Source organism: Apostichopus japonicus, chromosome 19 (assembly GCF_037975245.1).
Source record: "Apostichopus japonicus isolate 1M-3 chromosome 19, ASM3797524v1, whole genome shotgun sequence".
Taxonomy (NCBI): domain Eukaryota; kingdom Metazoa; phylum Echinodermata; class Holothuroidea; order Aspidochirotida; family Stichopodidae; genus Apostichopus; species Apostichopus japonicus.
Genome location: NC_092579.1, coordinates 1,147,814 through 1,170,647, shown reverse-complemented (window position 1 = coordinate 1,170,647; position 22,834 = coordinate 1,147,814). Strand labels below are relative to the sequence as shown.

General features: G+C 39.2%; 2 protein-coding genes across 11 annotated transcripts in view; one reads left to right on the top strand and one right to left on the bottom strand.

The window, feature by feature from the left end:
* Positions 1-12,513, bottom strand: part of LOC139960151 (steroid 17-alpha-hydroxylase/17,20 lyase-like) — a 50,546-nt gene extending 38,033 nt beyond the window's left edge. For all 10 annotated transcript variants that reach the window (XR_011790406.1, XR_011790407.1, XR_011790408.1 and 7 more), the window contains exons 1-6: positions 12,264-12,513; positions 10,678-10,867; positions 9,919-10,101; positions 7,770-7,863; positions 3,710-3,874; positions 1,927-2,135 (exon numbers count right to left, since the gene is read on the bottom strand). Coding sequence is in view for 2 of the 10 variants with exons in the window: in XM_071958304.1 (XP_071814405.1) it covers positions 1,927-2,135; positions 3,710-3,874; positions 7,770-7,863; positions 9,919-10,101; positions 10,678-10,837 (811 nt within the window). In the remaining 8 variants the exon portion in view is untranslated. The remainder of the gene's footprint in view (positions 1-1,926; positions 2,136-3,709; positions 3,875-7,769; positions 7,864-9,918; positions 10,102-10,677; positions 10,868-12,263) is intronic.
* The window catches only part of LOC139960153 (alpha-L-fucosidase-like), a 111,765-nt gene that overhangs the window by 59,642 nt on the left and 29,289 nt on the right, over positions 1-22,834 (top strand). The window lies entirely within an intron of this gene.

Genomic DNA, 22,834 nt, shown 5'->3' with positions numbered 1-22,834 from the left:
CCAAATACATCACTTCAAGACATCACTTGACACCACAGACATCCTATTAGGACAACATGAAAACATCTTCATAACTAGAAGATACCACTTGACATCCCTTAACACCACACAGATCACTGGAAAAATAACTTTAAAGACAGCAAACCAAATATATCACTTCAAGACATCACTTGACACCACAGACATCCTATTAAGACAACATGAAAACATCTTCACAACTAGAAGATACCACTTGAAGACATCCCTATACACTACACAGATCACTGGAAAAATAACTTTAAAGACAGCAAACCAAATATATCACTTCAAGACATCACTTGACACCACAGACATCCTATTAAGACAACATGAAAACATCTTCACAACTAGAAGATACCACTTGAAGACATCCCTTTACACTACACAGATTACTGGAAAAATAACTTTAAAGACAGCAAACCAAATATATCACTTCAAGACATCACTTGACACCACAGACATCCTATTAAGACAACATGAAAACATCTTCATAAATAGAAGGTACCACTTGAAGACATCAATTAACACCACATGAAGGATAAATGTGAAGACATCTTGCGAAACTTGAAGATATCACATGAAGACATCACTCGGCTCCACACACATCACACTTGAAGTCATCACTCGGCTCCACACACATCACACTTGAAGTCATCACTTGACTCCACACACATCACACTTGAAGACATCACTTGACTCCACACACATCACACTTGAAGTCATCACTCGACTCCACACACATCACACTTGAAGACATCACTTGACTCCACACACATCACACTTGAAGTCATCACTCGACTCCACACACATCACACTGGAAGACATCACTCGACTCCATACACATCACACTTGAAGTCATCACTCGACTCCACACACATCACACTTGAAGACATCACTCGACTCCACACACATCACACTTGAAGACATCACTCGACTCCACACACATCACACTTGAAGTCATCACTCGACTACACACACATCACACTTGAAGACATCACTCGACTCCACACACATCACACTTGAAGACATCACTCGACTCCACACACATCACACTTGAAGTCATCACTCGACTCCACACACATCACACTTGAAGACATCACTCGACTCAACACACATCACACTTGAAGTCATACAAAGATATCATCTAATGACAACCTGGATAATTCCTTAACGTGTAACATAAATATCAAGAATTTTGATTGAAAGCACTCAATTTATAGAAGGGGTTAGAGACTCCCAATGCCAAACAGGGAATTAAAAACAACTGTAACATAAAGTGCATTATAATCGTCTTTTTGAGCTATGGTTTTGTCTTTATTACAAATTCTAAGGGTTCAATATAAATACCTTCTCTCAATTAGTTGTGCATGTTATTTGAACAGGCTCAAGGAATCACAGAGAACAAAATTGTGGTCAGTGTAATGACTGGGCTCTTTTAGTAGTACAATGACTCTCTTGGCTAACTGCCCCCTCCTCTACCCCCCGCCCTCCCACCCATTGGCGGAGCGTCCATATAGTCAGGGGAGGCGAATGCCCCCCCTGACGGCTCAAATGGACTGCTGGCGCCCTTTCAGCTTTTTACCACTTTTTACTTATTCGCGATTATTTACTTTTTTTATTGCGCTCTCATGTACCTATTGACATTGGTCACATTTTGTTGGCGATGACACCTATTTATTCTTCGTTTATCTGCAAATTAGCAAGGCCAGGAAAGGGTCATTTCCGGCGATCTAGGAAGTATCTTTACTCAAAATTTTTTGTACGCTCCGCGCCAACCTGTGGTGGCGCTCCGCTTAGATAGTGTCAAAAGCACCCCTACAGACTATTCTCGCCCCCCTTGACCAGTACCCGTAGCTCTGCCACTGCTCCCACCCACCTGTTTTTTTTTTACTACCAACATATACATACCCCCATCATACTTCTCACGGTGTTCATCCACTTCCTTGTTGACCAAGTTAAAGAAATCTTTAATATTAGCTTTCAGTTTTGTCTGACCAGGGGTAGGAACATATTTGAAGATTGGTATGTAGTCAGCTAGAAGACCACTTCCAGCAATATCACTCCCTGCTTTACTCAGGTACATCAAGCGAGTAAGTTCCGGATCATCAAATTTGTACCTAAAACGAGGGAGATTACAGAAAGTTTATTTCAATAAATGGAAGGCAATGTTTAAAGTCAAGAATTAATTTACTCATTACAAACTTTGTTTACCCACTATATACAAAAAATACCAACACACACAAGAAATTGGTAGACATCTTTAAGATCACAGAAAGTTTATTTCAATAAATGGAAGGCAATGCTAAAAATCAAGAATTAATTTACTCGTAACGAACTTTTTTACCCACAAAATACACAAACAACATTCTGTGTACAAAAAAAAAACAATAGGTAGACATCCTTAAGATAAGTATTTTGGGTAACCCTTTGAAATCCTAGACCAGATTAATCATTCCCCTTTAGTCTATTGATGATAAACTTGAAAGAAGTATGTGTACATCATACTTATTGTGGGAACCATGTCAGTAATACTACCAGAATGTACAATGCACAATTTGACCATTGTTGAACTCAAACGACCATTGAACTCCGCCCACAACATTAGGCTTCTTACACTCAATGTGGTACAAATACATACCAAATATGCAATCTGCCCAAGGTTCCCCTTCTTGCAAAATCATGTTTACAAGGTTTTCACAATTTGACTCTTGTTGACCCCAAATGACCATTGACCTCCACCAAAAACAATAGGCTTCATGTACTCAATGTGGTACTTTTACACAATAAATATGAGGTCTGCCCAAGCTTCTCTTCTTGAGATATCCTGTTTACAATGTTTTTCAAAATTTTGACCCCTGGTGACCCCAAATGACCTTTTAACTCCACTGAAAACTATAGGCTATTTGCACTCAATGTCATTCACATAAATATTAGATATGAGATCTGCCCAAGCTTACCTCCTTGAGATATCATTTTTACAAGGTTTTTACAATTTGACCCCTGGTAACCCCAAATGACCTTTGACCTCCACAAAAAACAATATGCTTCTTGTACTCAAGTTGGGCGTCACAAACACACCGATGCCATCATCAATGTAAAGGTTAAGATTTTCATCGAAACCGAAATCTGAGGTTATGAGATGATAATTATACAAGGTCAAAGTTCATTTGAGACTCTATATTCATGAATGTAGTGCCGGTGAAACTCTAAGTGTTAACACAACCTTCTGCGGCTTTTTTGGTTTTTTCACCTCAATGCCTTTGTTCATTTTCTAGTCCAGAGAATATTATCACCAATGATATGATTTTCCTATCTATATTAAAAAAGAAACAGGGTTTCAGTCACCTACTAGTTTATATTGCCACTGCGTAATACTTGATATGTTATTTGGCAAATTATTTTACTTATACGTATAACAACATTAGTAACTTACTTATTTGCACGGATATTTCCAGTTATCACACAGTTGCTTACTTTGAAGAAATGATACATAACTCAAAGCACAAGTAAAGAACACAAAGGGGGAGGGGGGGGGGGGGGGTATTAGCATGAGGTGAAGAAGAGAAAATAGAGTCTTTGTATGCAACCTAATGAAAACTTTACCAACAGAAGCACTACATTGGTGGCAACTGCTTCCTTCTCTACAGAGAAACATTTCTACATTAGATAAAACTGCAAATTGTTAACTTACTGTTTGCCAAAGCACAAACTTGCCAAGATATTATATATGGATGATGCAAGAACTGTTCGTGAGTCAAATGGTTCTGACCCTTTGGAGTCCAAGTTTGCTGTAAGGAAAGGAATGATGGAATAAACCAGCTTTTCAAATCTCTTGTTGTCACCAGTAGCCAACTTCCTGCAACAAAGAAAAGGTTATGAAAGTGAACTTTTCATTCAATATATTAAATATAAAGGAACTAAAAATAAATTCTGTTCTGTACTATCAGGTAATAATTGCAAACTTACACAATCTTCATAGAATAGTAATTGAATAACTTCATTGGTACATATGTATGTAATGACTTCATCATCCCCTTAATACAATTTATAATACTTAGAATACCAGGAAGCTGGAAAACAGCTACCTCTTTAAAGGGTGTGAAGACTCGCGCAAAAAGAAATGTCTAATGCCGGTAATCTGACCTAGTTTCCAATGAGGTGTAACAGAAGTGTTAGACACCACCATCAATACCAGAAAATACACACACAGCTTGCTACCGTCAGTAATAAGACACTAGTGTACAGTCAGTACATACAGCTGCAGCCAATACCCACAGCACAGTGTATAAACGATACAGGGATGGACATCTCAGGTCCAGCTAAAGATAACAAGGTTTCACGTTTCATTACTGTTTGCATTTTGTAGCGAACAAATCGTCACTTGCAAGCAACAGAAAGTTAACTTATTCAGAGCGCCGAGTCTTCAATGCCTTTAACACAGGTATAGAGGTAACAGTATGTTCAACACCTGGCACATGCGAATGAGTACTGTACATCTCGGTATCCTCAACATTAGTACATGAATGCCCCGTGGGGCACACAACAGACTCTGAATTTGATGGAATGTACGCATGTGATGAGGATAACAATTTTCACACCAGTCCAACTTCGTACAGATAGGTACAGTGCATGTAGGCATATCTCAACACTGTACCTAAAGGGATATTCCAGTGGCAGACAATTGAAACCTCATCTCAATATCTTACTCCTAACTAGAGATAGAGCGATTGAATCGAAACCTATTTTGAACTGCTTAACTTTCAAATACTCTGGCAGGAAGTTGTTGGCTCACAGTAGGGTAAATTTAGAATGTTTGATTCCCTGTCAAACCTCTCTGTACTTAAAAATTCCATCAAAATGTATATGTTTTGTACAAATATTCGTTTCCGCTGTGGATAAATGTTCGACAAATTGTAAAGAAAAAAAAACAAAGACATTTTTGACTGAGGTGCCCTGATGACATCATCCATTCTGCTGTTGCCAGATGCATTTACAAAATATCACAAAAATTTGACAAATTTAGCGATACAAAATGCTACAAGGTTGTGGTTTTCGTCTGAAAGGTTCAGTTAATTCCGGCAATTTTGCTAAGCAATCAACTTCGACAGAATATCTTTTTCAATGTAATACATGTGCAGGCCTCACATAGCTATAAATGTCTACAAATTTATGCCACTAAGATAACGATACCATTTCAACGTTGTAGAGAGCTACGTACAGCTGTGGAGGCATTTCTCAACAGCAGTTCAGTTCAGTTTGCCCTAGCCCTGTTTTAAGGGCCGTAGACTATTCTCTCAAAAGCTGCCTTACTTGCCTCTCCCAAACTTCCTCTCTACTCTTTGATGTTATCAAGCCAACCTTTCTTTCTTCTTCCTCGTCTTCCTCTTGTGCACACCTCTCTCTCAATCGTTGCCAAACTTAAGCTGTTGCCTATTCTCCTCCAGTGATCATACTTTCTCAACGTCCTCTTCCTCACTTCTTCCAACATTCCTTTCTCTACAGTTATACCAACTCTCCTCCTCAACAGCAGTACTTAAAGGGTGAGAAGACTCGCCCAATAAGAAACGTCTAATGCCGGTAATCTGACCTAGCTTCGAATGAGGTGTAACAGAAGTGTTAGACACCACCATCGATCCCAGAAAATACACACACACAGCTTGCTACCATTGGTAGTTAGACACTAGTGTACAGTCAGTACATACAGCTGCGGTCAATACCGACAGCACAGTGTACATAGCAGCGATGGACATCTCAGGTCCAGCTAAATATAACAAGGTATCACGTGTCATCACTGTACTGTCTGCATCTTGTAGCGACACGAACAAAACGTCACTTGCAAGCAACGGAAAGTTAACTTTTTCAGATGGCCGCACGCAGTTTGGGGCGAGTCTTCAATGCCTTTAAAGTAATACGTGTGAAGGCACATCCTGTAGCTATACATGTGATGACAGGTATATATGCAGTGTTCGATTTTTCCGGTATCGCATCGCAAAATGCGATCCAAAACGACAAACTTGCGAGACGTTTCCAAATCAGCATCGCACATTGTGCCGATTTGTGCGATACAAATTCCTAGTCAGATTTGGGAGCAAACACTCAAACCTTAACTTACGAACTGTCGATCACAATGTAGAAGTTATAATTTATTGAGTTTATACTCAATGTACAACTTATTCACTTGACCGTATAGCGAAAAAAAACCTGAAAAAATAATATCCTACCATAGTTAAGTGTAAAGCAAATAGCCTAACCACCTCGGCGGTTACGGATCTCACGTAACTAAAAGGTTCCCTGGCAACGTGCCAAAAAAATGTTAACAAACAGGTGTTACACAGGGGATGAGCTCACAGTTGTTGGGAAGGTACCTGGGCAAATTCGCAGCACATGTACCGTGGTACAGTAGTTGGGTATAGGGTTAAACACTGCAGTTGTAAAAATTGACGCATAGTGCACGCTATTCATTGTTAGGCAGTCTAGAAACGGGGCTTTGCTGAACGTTGTTTGTTTCATAATATCGGAAGTTTTGTAAGTTGCACTTTTTAAAGATTGAAAGACAGATTAAATCTCTTTTCATTTTATAACATAATATAGCTACTTTAACTTGTCATTTTAAAATTTTCATCAGTTTCGTGACAATTTAAATAAAAAAAGTTGTCAGTATTTTGCATCCTCAACTGCGAATTTTTTCATCGCCAGACATCGCAAAAAATGACAACAGTTTTCGGGGCTTTCGCCCCCAGGATCCCCACGAGGGGTTCTACCCCATGACCCCACCATAGCCCTAAGACGGGCCCCTGGACACCACGCTTTATGCTTGCACGTTACGCGTGCTAGGCAGGCGAACACCGGCGGGAAATCGGCAGTGTGTTCGCGGGAAATTGAACAAGGTTTTCCAACACTGCTTAACTGTGCAGTTACTGTATGCATCATGTTCAAGGTTTTCACGGAGGCCTTTGAGGAAATGAATGGTTAGTACAGTGTATAACCAGTGGCTTGCCATACACTAATGCTGTGTGTAGGCCAAGGTTCACGAAGGTCATTGGTTATATTCGCGCGCCGTAGACGTGTTTTTAGATGTTACGGAGAGTCAGGTTTCCATGGATATTAATCGAAAATGAATCTGAGTTTAACTGACGCTAAAGAAATGGATCGCCTTGGGCAGATTAACAAATCATTGCAAGTATAAATAAGTACAGGTAGCTCTGCTGTTAAAAAGAAAAGTTCAATATCGGTGTGCTGTTATCGGCAATTAGGCAAAATTTTACCGATACCGATATGCTGCCGATATTGCAAATATCGGCCGATACCGATATTGAAAACGATTATCGTAGCAACACTAGTATAAATAATAATAATAAACAAACATTTTCTAGTTAATACATTGATCGCCAACATTTGGTCCGTTTTGTGGTAATTTCAAAACTGCTATTCAATATTGGGGAACTGCTATGCAACAAAAATATTGTATAGCAATTGTCGAAATTTGTTGCTATGCAATTTTTTGGCCATAAGTCGAGCACTGTATATATGATCCCATATTAGCCCAATCTTAGACCAAATGCAATGTTAGTTTGATTTATTGTGATGGTATCATTTTCTAACACTTTTACTCTAACCCCTGAGTGCACATATGTATGTTTGGCACTTCCCACAAGTTTCTGTAACTTTGTTATTTGGTACTGTAAATCTAATATGTTGAAAGATGTTAGCAAATACTACTTGTAGAAACATTAGGTTCTAAATAACATTACCTGAAAGCCGAAAAGGCCAGCTTTCTGTGTAGCTTCCAAGATGGAGAATACTGACCAAAGATAATATCCTGCCCACCTTCACTGAATAAGTCAGCTAAAAAGAGAAAAACAATTTTCATCAATTGAATATATATACTTTCATAACAAACAAAGTTCTGTATAATTTGTACATCTCAATGTATCAAATCTTTTTCAACTGTTACTTTTAAATGTTAATTTCTTTAACAAGTCCTCAACCAAAAATGAACAGTAAATATGTGAGTCAATGATTGACAGAGTAACAACACCTACATAGGAAGTATACAGAAGCCATAGGAGATGTTACCGTCATAACTATCATAGATTTCATTGCCCCCACCCCAACAACCAAAACAACAAGAGCCCAAGGGCACTGTGGTTCCTTGCTTGGGGTATATGACAATACACATAATATTATCAAGCAAGATTGGGCTCAAATAGTCCAAGTAATTGTGGTCCTACATGTTCCCATAAAGTAACCAACACTATAGCCAACACTTTTGTGATCACAAAATGTGATCGGATTTTGATCAAAAGGCACTTTTGAGATCTAAATATGGCGTCGAAAATGTAAGAAATATAAGACACCTACAAGCGTGTCAACAGATATGATAACATTGGTGACCTCAGATGACATGACCTTTAAGTTTCAAAATGTTCCACCACCCCATTCACAACTTGTCCCAAAATATCAACCATGTCACACCTTGGCATTGAGATTTAATTGCATTAAATGTCAAAAAATTAACTTTGAACTTGTATACATAACTTCACACACAAAGGTCACCCGGAGGTCAACCAATTGACATATTTGATAGGTGAGACCTAAACAGAGCATGACTGTAAAAATTCAAACATTTTTTCTTTGCCCATTTTCTCACCCCAAAATACTACTTTTTTAACATTAGCTGACCTTTGGTGACGTTGGATCACATGACCGTTAAGTTTGAAAATATTCCCCTATACCATTTGCAACTTGTCCAAAAAAATCAACCTTGTCACACCTTGGCACTGGGAGTTATTGCATTAAATGTCTGAAAATTAACTTTGACCTCATATAACTTCGCACACGAAGGTCACACAGGGGTCAACCCATTGACATTTATGATCAGAAGGTACCTTTAACATCTGAAAATAGCATCGAAACTGTAAAAATCCACAAAACACGAAAAGGTCAGCAGAGGTCAAATTGAAGTCAAGGGTCACCCAGATGCGGGTCGACAATTGGATTACATTGAAGCAACTCCCAACCCTAACAGACAATTTGTTCTCAAGTTATCGCAAAAATACTAGTTTTTTATCATTAATTGACCTTTGGTGACCTTGTATCACATGACCGTTAAGTTTGAAAATATTCCCCTACACCATTTGCAACTACTCCAAAAATATCAACCTTGTCACACCTTGGAACTGTGAGTTATTGCATTAAATGTCTGAAAATTAACTTTGACCTCATATAACTTCGCACACGAAGGTCACACAGGGGTCAACCCATGACATTTATGAACAGAAGGTAACTTTAACATCTGAAAATAGCATCGAAACTGTAAAAATCCACAAAACATGAAAAGGTCAGCAGAGGTCAAATTGAGGTCAAGGGTCACCCAGATGAGAGTCGACAATTGGATTACATTGGAGCAACTCCCAACCCTAACGGACATTTCGTTCTCAAGTTATTGCAAAAATACTAGTTTTTTATCATTAATTGACCTTTGGTGACCTCGGATCACATGACCGTTAAGTTTGAAAATGTTCCCCTAACCAGTTCACAACTTGTCCCAAAATATCAACCTTGTCGCACATTGGCACTGGGAGTTATTGCAGTTTTAATATTTTCGGTTTTTGGACCATAACTGACCTTTGGTGACCTTTGTGGGCACCAAAAACAATAGGGCACACCTTCTCCATATGGCGGATCTATAGTCCAAGTTTGGCCTCAATCCAACATTCCCTTATTGAGATAGAGCGTACCCAAGCAAGTGTCACAGATGCACACACACACATACACACACACACACACACACACACGCACACACACATACACACACACGCCAACCTGACTGCATAGGTTCCTTTTGCTAAAGCAAGGAACCAAAAATGAAACAATTTGCATGCTTAACAGCAGGCTTACTTGTGAAGCTTGTTGGTCTGTTAGCAAACTCCACACCCTTCTTCAGGAGAGCTTCCTTTATTGTTGCAGCGCCATTCAGGACTACAGCCCACCTCTGACCTACTCTTATGGAAAATATATCTCCATACTCCTTAGCATACTCCGTGAAGACAACAAAGGCAGGCTTCTCATTACGTGCAAGCTCTGTGAGAAATCGAACATACTTAAATAGCAAATGATTTGAGGTGGTACAGCGAGTAGATTAGGCCTACTATGTACAGTATGTAAAGTAGACAACATGTTACAATTTACCAAACAATTGCAGTTAGTGGTACAGAAAATTAACAGTAAATTTGACTGCAAACAAGCAACTTCTGCTATCAGAATACCTGACCATCTTTAAAAGCATGAGCAACTGTGATGGTATTGATTCATATGAAAAATAAATGGATACTTTGAAAGAGCTTTTTTTCAAACAGCACCTCTTTGAGAATGGAGAAAAAACAGTGAGTTTTCTGACTGAGCAAGCTTGGCTCATCATAATTATTTCTTTTAACATTAATAATTAACATAATATACAGACACGCATATTTATTTCTATATCATTTACAGTACATTGCCTTGGATGAAACTAAGACTGTTACTATCATTAGTTAAATACAAGTACAGATCCTTCAGTGACAGTCTCCTATCTTTACTCACTTTTGATGTTTCAGGCTACATATAGTATGTTACACACAGGCAGCATTGGGATTAGCTGACACCTTTATCTACCCTTACCCAGAATATTGCCAATGAGAGGCCATCCCTTTGGTCCAGGTGGAAAGTTCTTAGTCGGCTTTTGTTGACTCCATATCCACATTCCAGCCAATACTGTTGTTATGGTAACCAGAGTTAAAGATGTGGAATTAACTACCACTGCACTAGACTCAAAAGCCATGCTGCTAGTTTATGGATCCTGAGCAGTTCACTATAGTGACAGAAGAAAATTAATAAATCTTTGACTCTTTCGTAACTATTAATCACCTTTAGAAAACAGCCATGTCCCTACCATTTAATTCATCATCCTGCCTAATTTTAAAGATCACATTGCACCTGATAAACCCAGCGATAGCCTACATGTAGGCGTATATGATGTCACAAAAAGTCCTCCTCTACCTGTAGGCCTCTCAATGTAAGCGTTAAGTAAACTTTAATTCTCTGAATAAAAATTGGGCCCTGCAAGCTTTCACACAATGTTGGCTACTACCTTGAGCACTGTAACAAAGTTGGCCTTGGCCAGGACTACTGACACAATGGCCATATTTTTAGCCCTTACTGCTACTGCGCTAACGTAATGTTAAACTTAGGAAGCCCTCAGACTCAGAGCTACCTGTAGAGTCAGACACAAGTTGATGCGCTAACAGGGTAATCCACAGTATAGGCCTTGCCTAGGCTACTTATATTTTTGTAGTAAATACAAGGGTGGCGGAACCAGGGGGGGCACAGGGGGCACGTGCCCCCCCCACTTTTCCTCAGGTTTAAAATGTGCCCTTTTTCTACATAAAAATTGAGGTGTCTCAAGTTACTGTAGCAAGAGGCCAGGGAACCAGAATGAACACTCGGGAAGGGCCGTTTCCGGCCATCTGAGGGCATTGTAAAACCAAAAATTTTCTTGTACGCTCCGCGCCAACCGATGGTGGCGCTCCGCTCAGATAGTCGTGCATACAACTTTGCAAATCCTGGCTACACCCCTGACTTTTAATGAATTTCTGTGGGTCAAACTCAAAGCTATTTCGAATGGAAAAAAATTGTTAAGATATTTTCAAGAAATAAACTCTAATTCGGAAGATTCCTACATTAGCAACTAGCATGATTTCACCTCATTTTGTCTCAAAAGAAAACTTGTTCCTTGTTTCCCAATTTGCACATTGGATATTGCAGTGCTAGTATGCATATTTTCATTGAGGGGGGGGGGGGGCGTTCATGGAGTGATGTGTACACAAATAAGATAATACAATAAGAGTTATAAAGGGTACTAAATATAAGGCTGCATCAGTCCAATCGAATTTCTGCAAAGTGCCCTTTGATGTCGGTGCCTCCCCCCCCCCCCAGATTAAAAGTGCTTCCGCCGCCCTTGAGTAAATATTGTATGAAATAGCTTATTAAAATTATTAAAGCGATTGTGATTTTACCAACAAACACAGGAAAAATAGCCCTGAAATATATAGCGTATATAACTCATGGCTAGTCTAATTGCTTACGCAAGTAGCAAGGGTCTAAAGTTCTATAGGACCTAGTTAGTACTACTACTAGTATACACTAATATATATATAATACTAATTCTAGTAACTATAGGCAGTAGGCCTAGGCCTACTACTAGTTACCGTTAGTTAGGCCTATGCTAATCCGCTTCAGAGTCACCCCTTGGAAATATTGCTGCTCAGAACTTTCACAATTTGGATAATCAGTGCAGGATTATACGAATAACGTCTGCCAGTAACGATGAGGACAAAGAACTGATTATCCTGGATTGATAGATGATATTTGTGGTGACAAATTCGATGAGACTGTCAGTGTCAGTGTCTACATAATTATGGTTTACGGAATCCAGTACCTGGGCATTTGAGATACGTCATATTTAAAACTGTTTACTACAAGGTCAATCGGGAACTTTTGTTGCTGACGTGCGGGTATACACGTCACTGACCTCTGGTAGAGGTCAGTGATACACGTAGCAGGTAGGATAACTTCACCCAGTGGCGGAGAAACAGGGGGGGTTGGGGGGTTTTAACCCCCCACTTTTTGAAGAGGGGGGGTTGGCCCACACAATCAATCCCCCTAGTTTTTGCCAGTAATGTTCTGTTATAGCCTATGTTATGTGCTCCAAATGGCATAATAAATCAAATTATTAAATTTGAAATTGTTCAAGTCATTTCAACCTTTTACCTGGTAGGCTACATCAACAATTAACGACCAAAAAACCGAGTTAGAATTGACCCACACATTATTTCTAGCCCCTCTTCCCCACCTTGCGCATTGGAACTTGTAGCTCATAGCGCTAACTTCACCCCACAACAGACATACACAAAATAACGGTTTGTTGCTGTTGAATAGCTTTGGAACTGTATACACTTGCCAACTTCAACGAGGTGAAGAAAGGAAAAGAAAAAGAAGAAAGAGAGAAAGGAGAAAAGGATGGAGTAGAAAATACGGCAAGAAAACGGGAAGAGGAACAGTGACAAAATTATTCGAATTTGTAAAGCAAACAGCAGATATCACATCATATCAGTGAGCATGAAAATGGCGTTCCACGATAAACAGCCTCCAAACCATGGGCGCAGATCCTGGTGAGGACAGCGGGACGCGTCCCCACCAACTTTTTCAGTAGTGGGGACATGATATACCGTTTCCCCACCAATTTGTCTTGACCAATAGCTGCATATCAAGTTCCCCTGTATTGAACTTTGGCGCAGTTTGATCCAGCATTGTGCAAATGACATGAAACAGTTCTCATTTTATTGTATTTTATCCACAGTTGTTGAATATAGGACGGAAATCGCATTTGCGGCACTCTATATTTGTTTTCTGGGAGAGGACCCCAGACCCATCGTATATACAAAAGTCTACTTGGATTATTTGTCCCCTGATTTTCTTTCTGCAGACGCCCATGTATTTCTCCAAACAAAATTCCTAATCCAGGAGATCTAAAACTTAAGGAGGTTTAGGAGCATCACTAGGTCTTGGAAGTGTTATTTCCGGCGATCTAGGAGGTATATTTGCCCAAAAATATCATACGCTATGCGCGAACCCATGGTCGCGCTCCGCTTAGATAGTGTCATAGTCACGCGTCCCACCATTATCCAAGACTGATCTGCGCCCATGCTCAAAACTGTCGATGTGTGTAGTGTTCGGTTTTGGAAATATCTGGTATATTTTTATTTCCTTCAACGAAATTTTTTAGCAGCCGTCTGAATTTTCGAGAATTCCCTAACCAACATTCTTCATCATACTTCATTATACTCGTGCAATTTTGACCCGTCTGTTAGGGTTTGAAGGAGGTTTTTCTATAGCGGTTGTCCATAGATGATATTTTGTGCAACATTATTGGTATGTTTTGAAGTGAATTTATTCACGAGAATTGTGAATTTTCAAATTCTGAACAGTGGGGCTGACGGATATTGTGGGCCGCAATGAAGAATCACCTACAAAAGCAATGATCCACAGGATATCGATGAAGTCGAACATGATGTGTGACAGGTGACAATCTTCAAAAAGGTTATAGATGAGAAAAAAAGTATTTGGAAAAAACTTGGTTCTCAGGCAAAAGTGTACATATGGTTGGTCAGTTTCAAGCCCGAGAAGTGCCATTTCCGGTGATCTGGGGGTACCAAAACCAGAAATTTGCTTGTACGCTGCGCGCCAACCAATGGTGGCGCTCCGCTTAGATAGTAGTACGCGCCCCCCGGGTTAGAAAATCCTGCATACGCCCCTGGTTAAATGCAGCTTTTCAAGGCCTGGGCAGTACCATTTACTGCAATCTGGGAGGCAATATTTGCCAAAAAATTCTTGTGCACTTCGCGCCAACTTATGGTGGCGCTCCACTTAGATAGTGAGCCAGCAGTTATGACTTTTTATTTCATCAATGGCCTGCAACCCCCCCCCCCCCCCACTTCTGACAAGAAATCTCCGCCACTGACTTCACCATGTTGCGTAAGTACGCAGAGAGGGAAAATCAAACAACAATAACATTTATTACATTGATGACTATATAAATTCAAATGACTACGTGATTTGATGTAATGATGTTATACTTGTGTGCAATAACAACATAAATGTATACAGCAGCTACGTAAAATAGTATAACAATGACGCAAAAATATACATTAACATCATATTTCAGTATGACAACTTCATTTTCTTCTGGGAATGTCATCGTTAATTATTTTATTGACGGGTAAATCGCATGTGGCTTTTCAAACAACAACTTTTAATCCAACGGCATGAATTCATGTGACAACGTGATATCATGCAACGAAAGTGATGGCTTTTTGAACTCAGTGGCGTAGCTACGGGGGGGGGGAGGGCGTGGGGGAGACAGCCCCCCATGAAAGCTTGTCGCCCCCAGTCGCCCCCCCCACTGGGATTTTGGGTGTCGAAAAAAAAATTACATGTCCGAGAAATATATCATTGGTCTGAATGGTCTCGAAATTCCATGAACGATTCATGAACGAAATTCCATGAACCACTCATGATCGACCCTTCGACCGCGGACCGGCAGTAGGCTATAGTTGCTGAAAAACCTGACGTGACATAACGCATAGGCCGAGAAGTCGTTACATCTCTATGTTCCGACGTCTCTATGTTCCGACGTCTCTATGTTCCGACAATTTTTTTGGACTCTAATTTTTTTTACCCAAATTTTTTCGGACTCAATTTTTTTGGACCAAAATTGTTGACCAACATGTTTACGGACCAACTTTTTCGGACCAAAATTATTTTAGACCAATATATTTTTATGACCAAAATTTTTTTTTTGACCAAAATTTTTGACACCAACGTGTTTTCGGACCACAATTTTTTTTTACCAAACTGATTTTGGTCCCAAAAAAATTGAGTACAAACAATTAAATTTCGGGTCACAAGCAATTTTCGGTCACAAGCACGATTTGGGTCATAACAAACTTTGGGCCCTTTTTTCCTGAAAAACATTTGGTGCGTCCAAAATATTGTGTCCCCCAAAAAGGTAGGTCAGAAAAAATGTTGGTCCAAAAAAATTGATTCCCCCCCAAAAAAAAATTGGGTCCCAAAAAATTTGGGGCCCAAAAAAAATTTGGTCCGAAAAATGGGGGACCAAAAAGATTGAGTCTCCCAGAAAGATTTGGGTCCGAAAAAAATTTGGTCACAAAAAATTAGAGTCCAAACAATTTGTCGGAACATAGAGACGTCGGAACATAGAGACGTCGGAACATAGGGATGTCACCGAGAAGTCTACAGTAGTCGCACTGCACTCTAAAAAAAAATTACACAGGTTGTGTAAAATTCTACACAACCGCTGTGTAACTAGTGCACCTATCAACCTTGTGTAGAAACTACACAACTGTTGTGTAAGTGATCATTTACACAACAGTTGTGTTAAATCTACTCACAGTTGTGTATATCCCAATACACAATACTTGTGTAAATTGTACACAACCAGTTTGCAATTTCAGCACACCTTGTGTAAAAAAAACATACACAAGTTGTGTTAATTCTACACAACCTTTTTACAATTGATTAGTGTAATGTACACAACTATGAGCACATATTACACATACTTTGTCCAGTCTTAACACATTCTGTAGCTATAGTTCATAGCACAGAGCATAAGTATCAATTAAAAAATAATATCCAGTATAGACTATACACAGCCTCAATGTTTTGGTATGTATCAACCATGTCCGGAATAAGGTTATCAGTTCTCCTGTTGTGCTTTACATATCTTTGGATGTTATAAATAGTAGCTTGCTAATTGTGTGGATTCTACAGTAAGACCTGTGTTAAACTTAACTGCAAATTGCTTAACTATAGATGTACAGTAGGACACTATTCACGATACAAAAAAGGATATCAATTTTCTTGGTATATATATATTTTGGGGAGATCAAAACAAATGCTCTCCATTACAATGAATAAAACCGTAAAACATATAATAAAGAGAAGAAAAGTTGATGGAATTCAGCGACTTACGTAACATAACAAGAAATAAAACAGAAATATGTACTTTAATAGATATAAACTATAAATCAATGGATTGGTCATTTCCACATCATCATTGAAAGAATAAGTTGTAGGCTATTCTTCCTTTGAAACAAGTAATGGGTTTTACAATATTCACCATCATGGAAGTCACCCATAACACCATCAGTGCTCCCCCTATGTTCATTGACACATTCTACAAAGCCAGGACTCTCAAAAATAAGTTTGATGACATCTTTGATAGGAACATAGTAGAAAACACGAGGGGTTGGCACCTGCATCACATTCCCATTAGTTATATCAGTTCTTGGTGCATACCCTAATGTTTTCTGTTTCTCAATAGGTTGGATAAAATTCTTTGATGCCAGCAGATACTGCAGTTGCTTTTAATCTGTCTCTATGTCATAAAACGGTTTTTGACAAAGTGAAAACTTCTCAAAGAGCTCAAGAACAGGCTCACTGTTAGTATCAACATTCTGGCTATGCAAAAATGCTTTTGTGTTTTCTTTTAGACTTCCAACAAGGTCATCAAAAGGCTGAGACACATCTTGCACCATAGTTGACACTGAACTTTGAGACACACTACTGAAAGATTTAAGTTTGCAAATTAGCATGAGAGCTGTTCATCAAGGTGATCCCACTCTTCATTATATGCATCATCATCACTATCTTCATCCATGTCATCAATGCAAATGTCATCTTGCTGTATGTTTCCTACCACAGCCATCTCATCATCTTGCTCTTGGATATGTTCTCCATTGCAAATATAAGGCATTGTGTGTTGTTTAATGATGTGCCTTTTGAAGCTGTAACTTTTCCAGAAGCTTTGCTGACATCCATTTTGTTCACACACTGCAATAGATCTAAAATCACTTCCTCTAAGCAAAGAAAAGGCTCTGAAATGTGCAAAGAGCCCCTTTATGCCACCATTAACTTCAGTTTGACAGTGGGAACACTCTAGCGCCATTGTTAATACAAAATTATATATTTCTTTGTAGTGTTTACTTGTTTTGCTAACTCCCTGGCAGTAATAACAGCTTCCTTATCAAAGTTTGTGGGATCAGAGAGAGCTTTATTATTTGTCCTGTTTGATTTTGTTCAAACCCTTACTGCACCTCCACTTGAAAAAAAAATCATCACCGTTTCTTTTCCTTCATTCTTCAGGGCCTCAAAGTTCCTCATAAACGTGATTCTCGGTCCAACTTTTGGGAACGTTCTTTTATTTCTTCCTTTCCCAGCAACAGGAAATTGTCTATGTCAATCTCATTTTCTAAAATTAAAAGAAAAAGATGATTTACTTGAAGTGTTACAAACAAGATATGGAATGGAAATGAACATTAGTCAAAATGACAGTTATTAACTGAACTGGTACTAAAGGTGTGTATGCTGGAACATCCACATGCCATTCATTACTTTGGAGGTATTCCCTGTTACTATCAGCACATAGAAATTGTTTCTTTTGCAAATCTGTGAACTAGCCTTTCATTGTCATTAATGAAAACTTATACCATAACTTCTGCACTTACAGATGGTCAGAGTGCATGACAAAACTACACAGAGGGATAAGCTTTGATAGGATTTTAGAGGCACAAACTGAAAACACTCAGCCTTTAATGCAAATGCACACAAGATTGCCCTATACATTCAATATCCCCTTTCCCAACTTAAGGGAAAGCTGTAGTAATTAATCAATGATTTCTAATATATTGAAAAAATAGGTCAAGGCTTCTAGCCTCTGCTATACAGTATTAACATTAGCATTCTTGGGTTACAATAGCAATTGCCTAATCTATGTGAATTTCTGTTGTGATATTTATGCAAAATTCAACAGCAACATGCCGAAAACATCGGTTCATATAGTTCACTACATAGGCCTAGCCTACACTACGCTCTGCACGCGACTTACATAATTTAAACTTACTGTAGTGCACAGCAGATTCATAATGCTCTATGAAAAGTTCTGCTGGAATCCTGCTGGAGTATAATCAAAGTTTGATTTGAATACAGTAACCAATTTAGTGCTGTGCTTGGTAGTTAAAGGCTAGATGAACAGCTAAACAGCAAAACTGCTGTACATAGTTGGTTGGGATTTTGATTGACTATAGCCTATTGACGAATGTGATCTGATCGCTGCATTGATGATTGCGCAAGGTGTCAGCCTGCATCGTTGACGCTAGCAGCCACAAAGTGCAATTGCATAACGCAGCTGATAATAGTAAAATATGATCAACTACGTAGTTTAATGACCGTTGTTAGTAGCCACTAGCTTCAAACAAGAAAGCTGTTTAGCTGGTGCCACAGAAGTATACATACTTCCATCAAATTTCAATGAATCAGCATCCTAGGAAAATACTATAAGCCTACAGGATGAAAATGGGTTCAGAAAATGAAGCAGACATGCACTCATAATACTTAGCAAATTTAGAAAACTTAGTTGCCCTTCTCATTAACAAGAATGTAGAATTATAGGCCTCAACTTTATAAAAAGGCCGTTACAGGGGAAATATTCAACTACATCATCAGCTCCAAGTCCAAGGGCTTAGAGTATAAGAAGCATATGTATTAAACCTGGCACCTGAGCAACATCAATTTTTCAAACTAAGGGGAGAATTCCTGGGAACAACCTTGGTTTGTTTTGTGTAGGCTTAGATTTAGAAGTAAGACATCAAATCAGGATAGGCCTATCTTCATGAGCTAGGATTGTACTTGTAGCCTCTACTCTAGTCATGAGTAATTTTCTCTTTCAAATCAAAATAAAAAAAACCTATAATGCAGGATTTTAGAAATATCCTATGATATTTTGAAAGGGGATAAATAAGTGCAATAGATTCGGCGCAGCCGTTTACTTTGATAAATAAAACGCTTTCGTTGATAAACAAACTATGCCTAGGCTATAGGCCTACTACTGTACTAGATATAGGCCTATGCCTATACTGTGTAACGTTAGGTCTAACGTTAGTAATTATTACTTGTACTAGGCCTATTACTAGTCTGTACACTACATTGTACGACTACGTGAGCCTGTGATTTGCATGAAGTTGCGTTGGCAAACCAAATTAGTTTCAAGAAATATTTTCAACTAACCTTCATATATGTCCTGCATATAAGAAAGACCCCATTCCTTGAGTTTATCTTGGACAAAGTTCATAGTTGACAGGTAAAAAATAGGTAATTATAACAGCAGACGGTTACCAGCGTAAGTATTGATGACTGATAGAACGGCGTCAGTAAAGAGCAGTGCAGTGATATATAAAATTCCCGGGCGCGAAATTATTTTTCCCACTTCGACGCGGCCATATTAGCATAATGGGCGTGGACTATCGGTCGTTGTTACGGCTTATTGGTCTACGTCACAGACTATGCAGTGACATCTCTCGGGTGTTTGTTTGGGTGCTGAAAGTTCTCAATTAAGTTACATGTCAGGGATTCTAGTACACGTACCAGTGTAATAAATAGTATAGTACAGAGGGACATTGCTATTTAGTCATAGTTATAGCAGGGAGCTGCTACTCTAACAGTAACAGCTCCCTGGTTATAGTTAATACAGACGCAAGTGACAACTGTTTAATAAAATGGGTAGAATATTTCAAGTCCGTAACAATACCCAGTAGCGTACGTAAACTAATGATGAAAGCACGTAGGCTCCTTACTGCAGTTTAAAAGGGGGTTCATTTATAAATGAACAAATAATTTAGAATGATGGATAAAACAATATGGGGCACAATACAATACATGTATCTTTGTAGGTTTTTAGCATTGAAAGGTCAGTGGGCCTACCTGGTGTAATATGAAGTGTAATAATCAATACCACGGGAGGTTCATTTATAACTTTTCCAGACCCTGCTGTCACGGGAGGTTCTTTTCCAAACTTTTCCTGACACGGGAGGTTCATAACACATCTAATAAACAAACACAGTTTGATTTTGTGATGGAATTTACCTCAAGAGCTCCAAGAAGACCCGATTGACTGGGAGAAGCAGTCGCACATCATCATGGATCTCATGAAGTCATGTCTTAGGCCTGAGTATATTGGGCCTGAGTATATTAGCTGAGTATATAATTAAAGAGCTATATACGTAAGAGCTCGAAGTCGAAGTCACAAACTTGCCGGCCTCTGACGTGTTCATAAGCCACGCCCATGTGGCCGCGTCGAAGTGGGAAAAATAATTTCGCTTCCCGGGCGGCAGTTTATTGCCAGATAAAGCTACGAAATCTTAAAAAAACATTTTTACTCAACTTAAAAATCCAGGAAAAATTAAAAGTAAAGTGCAAATGAAATTATAAACTGATTTTAATTTTATAATCTGCTTACAGTACTGCATAAATTAATACATTGAAATTAAAGCAGGAAAGTGGTTGTGTAACTGACGAACATAGCTCGAACTACACAACCAAGTGTTAGTTTCAATTACAATTGTGTAAAATGACATTTACACAGAGCCTGTGTAGAAATATTTACACAACTGTTTTAAGAGTGTGTACTGAAAACGCATGTTAACGACCGTCGAATAATATAATTCCTGCTCTACAAGACTACAACACAGTGCACACATAATGTTTACTACTGAATCTGTGTGTTCGACTGTTCGGGCAAACTTTGCCTTTGTCACTCTTTTTTAAAATATCCATAATCCCTAACATACAAATAAATACTAATACAAACAGCCAATCGGTATCTTGTAACCAGTGCACATTAACTGATCAAACAAGCTAGTCACGAGCAATACTATATCCTTATAGAAAGGTGGTTTCCAGGTACTTGAATGCCAAAGAAGATGTTAAAAGGTAAAAAATGCTACCATCATACACATGTTTCTCACATCATTGCTCGCGTCATTGCCTCGATACCCTGTTACATTTTCAATCGGGTTTTCACTTCTGTGACGTACCCTGATGCTCTTAAAACCGCTAAAAACCAAATTTTCAAGAAAGGAGACAACACTATATCGCTGAGAACTACCGGCCAACAGTGGCGGAGCGTCCAAACAGCCAGGGGCGGATGCCCCCCCCCCCCTTGACGGACTCAAATGGACTGTTGGCGCCCTTTTCAGCTTGTTAGCAATTTTTACTTATTCGCGATTATTGACTTTTTAATTGCACTCTCATCTAACTATTGACATTTGTCACATTTTGTTGGTGTAGTTTACTGACAAAATACTCTAACGTACGGCGGTATTTAATTTATCGGCACTTAATTCTGTTGTACGAAACTCTTTCCAAGAACTGTACGGGGTTTTCGATCTATTTTTTCGAAAACATGAACACTCACAAAGATACCACAGAGATTGTGATGAAGCGCATGTACTTTCAACACCCATATTATAAACTTCCGACTTGTCACAAATAGCGATGAAACATATTTATTCTTCGTTTATCTGCAAATTAGCAAGGCCCGGAAAGGGTCATTACCGGCGATCTAGGGAATATCTTTACTCCAAAAAATTCTGTACGCTCCGCGCCAACCTGTGGTGGCGCCCCGCTTAGATAGTGTCGAAAGCGCCCCTACAGGCCATTCTCGCCCCCCTGACCAAAATCCCTAGCTCCGCCACTGCCGGCCAATCAGTCTATCACCCTAATAGTATTTCAGACGCAATCTTTGATGTCAGTTTGACATATAGTTCGGTCATTTCAGTATGTTACATTGCTTGAAAGCCCAGTCAATCTCTCTCTATTTTCCATGCGCAATTTGCAGATTTGTCGAAAAATGTCAATGCCGGTGTCAAACTCACAAAAGATATGTCATGATATTTCAAAGTAACTTACAAGATTGTTTTTTATTTTCTATTTCACTAAACTATTTGATGACCATATCAAAACATGGGATCTCAAAATAAAGGATGTTGAGAAAACTTTAGAGCAGCTTATAGAAGGCCTGGGAAGTGCCATTTCCAACGATCTATAGGAGGCCTTTTTAGCTAAAAAGTTTCCGGTACGCTGCGCGCCAACGCATGGTGGCGCTCCGCTTAGATAGTAACAAAAAATGGTCAAACCCCCAGGAAATGTTCAAGCCCCCCCCCCAGCGCCCCCCCCCCCCACTGAAAAAATCCTGGCTACGCCACTGTTTGAACTGGATTCTATAATTTGAACCAGATCCGAATAAGCGGGTCTGATTTGAGCCAGAGCCCTTCCCGTATACGTTTCGAACTAAATGTGGTCGTTGCCGTTGTTTCCGCGCACGAATTGCGGATAAGTTCACGAGAGGATTTCTTACGGCAATGGT